At 57.9% G+C, this 787-nt stretch overlaps 1 protein-coding gene across 1 annotated transcript in view; it reads left to right on the top strand.

The window, feature by feature from the left end:
- Window positions 1-717, top strand: part of GUITHDRAFT_98873 (hypothetical protein) — a 1,038-nt gene extending 321 nt beyond the window's left edge. Inside the window, exon 2 of the mRNA XM_005817872.1 lies at window positions 1-717. Coding sequence (XP_005817929.1) covers window positions 1-665 — 665 coding nt within the window. The 3' untranslated portion in view covers window positions 666-717.
- The last annotated feature ends 70 nt before the right edge of the window (window positions 718-787 follow it).

Here is a 787-nt window from a genome sequence, read left to right as displayed (position 1 = left end):
GACATCGACGGCAACGCGTCATCGACTACGCCGAGTACGAGCGCCTGATGAACATGCAGCGCTTCGATGACGCTCAGGGTGGCAACCTGTACGTGCGCAACGCGATCAAGTTCGGCCTGCTCAAGCCGGACTCGGTGCTGGCCGACTGCGTCATGGTGGGCAACAAGGGCTTCGATCCCCTCAACTGCGCCACCTCCATGGACGCGCTCAAGAACTACAGGGAGGCGGAGCTCAAGCACGGGCGTCTTGCTATGCTTGCGGCTGCTGGATGGCCCGTGTCGGAGCTTGTGCAGCCGTACCTGGCCAAGATGCTGGGACAGCCGGACCTTCTGGCTGCGGGAGAGAAGGCCCCCTCCCTGCTCAACGGAGGTCTTGACCGCGTGAACCCGGTCTTCTTCATGGCCATCATCATCTTCACCGCCACCGTCGAGTCTGTCGCCTTCACCCGCACCAGGGGCGCTGACTACATCCCCGGAGACCTCGGCTTCGACCCCCTCCGCCTCTACACTGGCAAGAGCGAGCCGGTGAAGCGCGACCTCGAGCTCAAGGAGCTCAACAACGGACGCCTTGCGATGCTCGCCATCACTGCGTACGCGTACGAGGAGTTCTTGACCAAGGCTTCGGTGATCCAGGACACTCCCTTCCTGTTCAAGAGCATCTTGTAAGCTAGGAGAGAGAGTTGTTTTTGTATTGTACAATAGATGGGACGAAAACGAACAAAGCCTCGTTTGTTTTTTTTGGATTTTAAGCTTCTCCTGTCAAAAATGATCTGTTGTTTTGTCACTTC

Source organism: Guillardia theta, assembly GCF_000315625.1.
Source record: "Guillardia theta CCMP2712 unplaced genomic scaffold GUITHscaffold_500, whole genome shotgun sequence".
NCBI classification, from domain to species: domain Eukaryota; class Cryptophyceae; order Pyrenomonadales; family Geminigeraceae; genus Guillardia; species Guillardia theta.
This window is presented reverse-complemented; position numbering and strand designations above follow the sequence as displayed.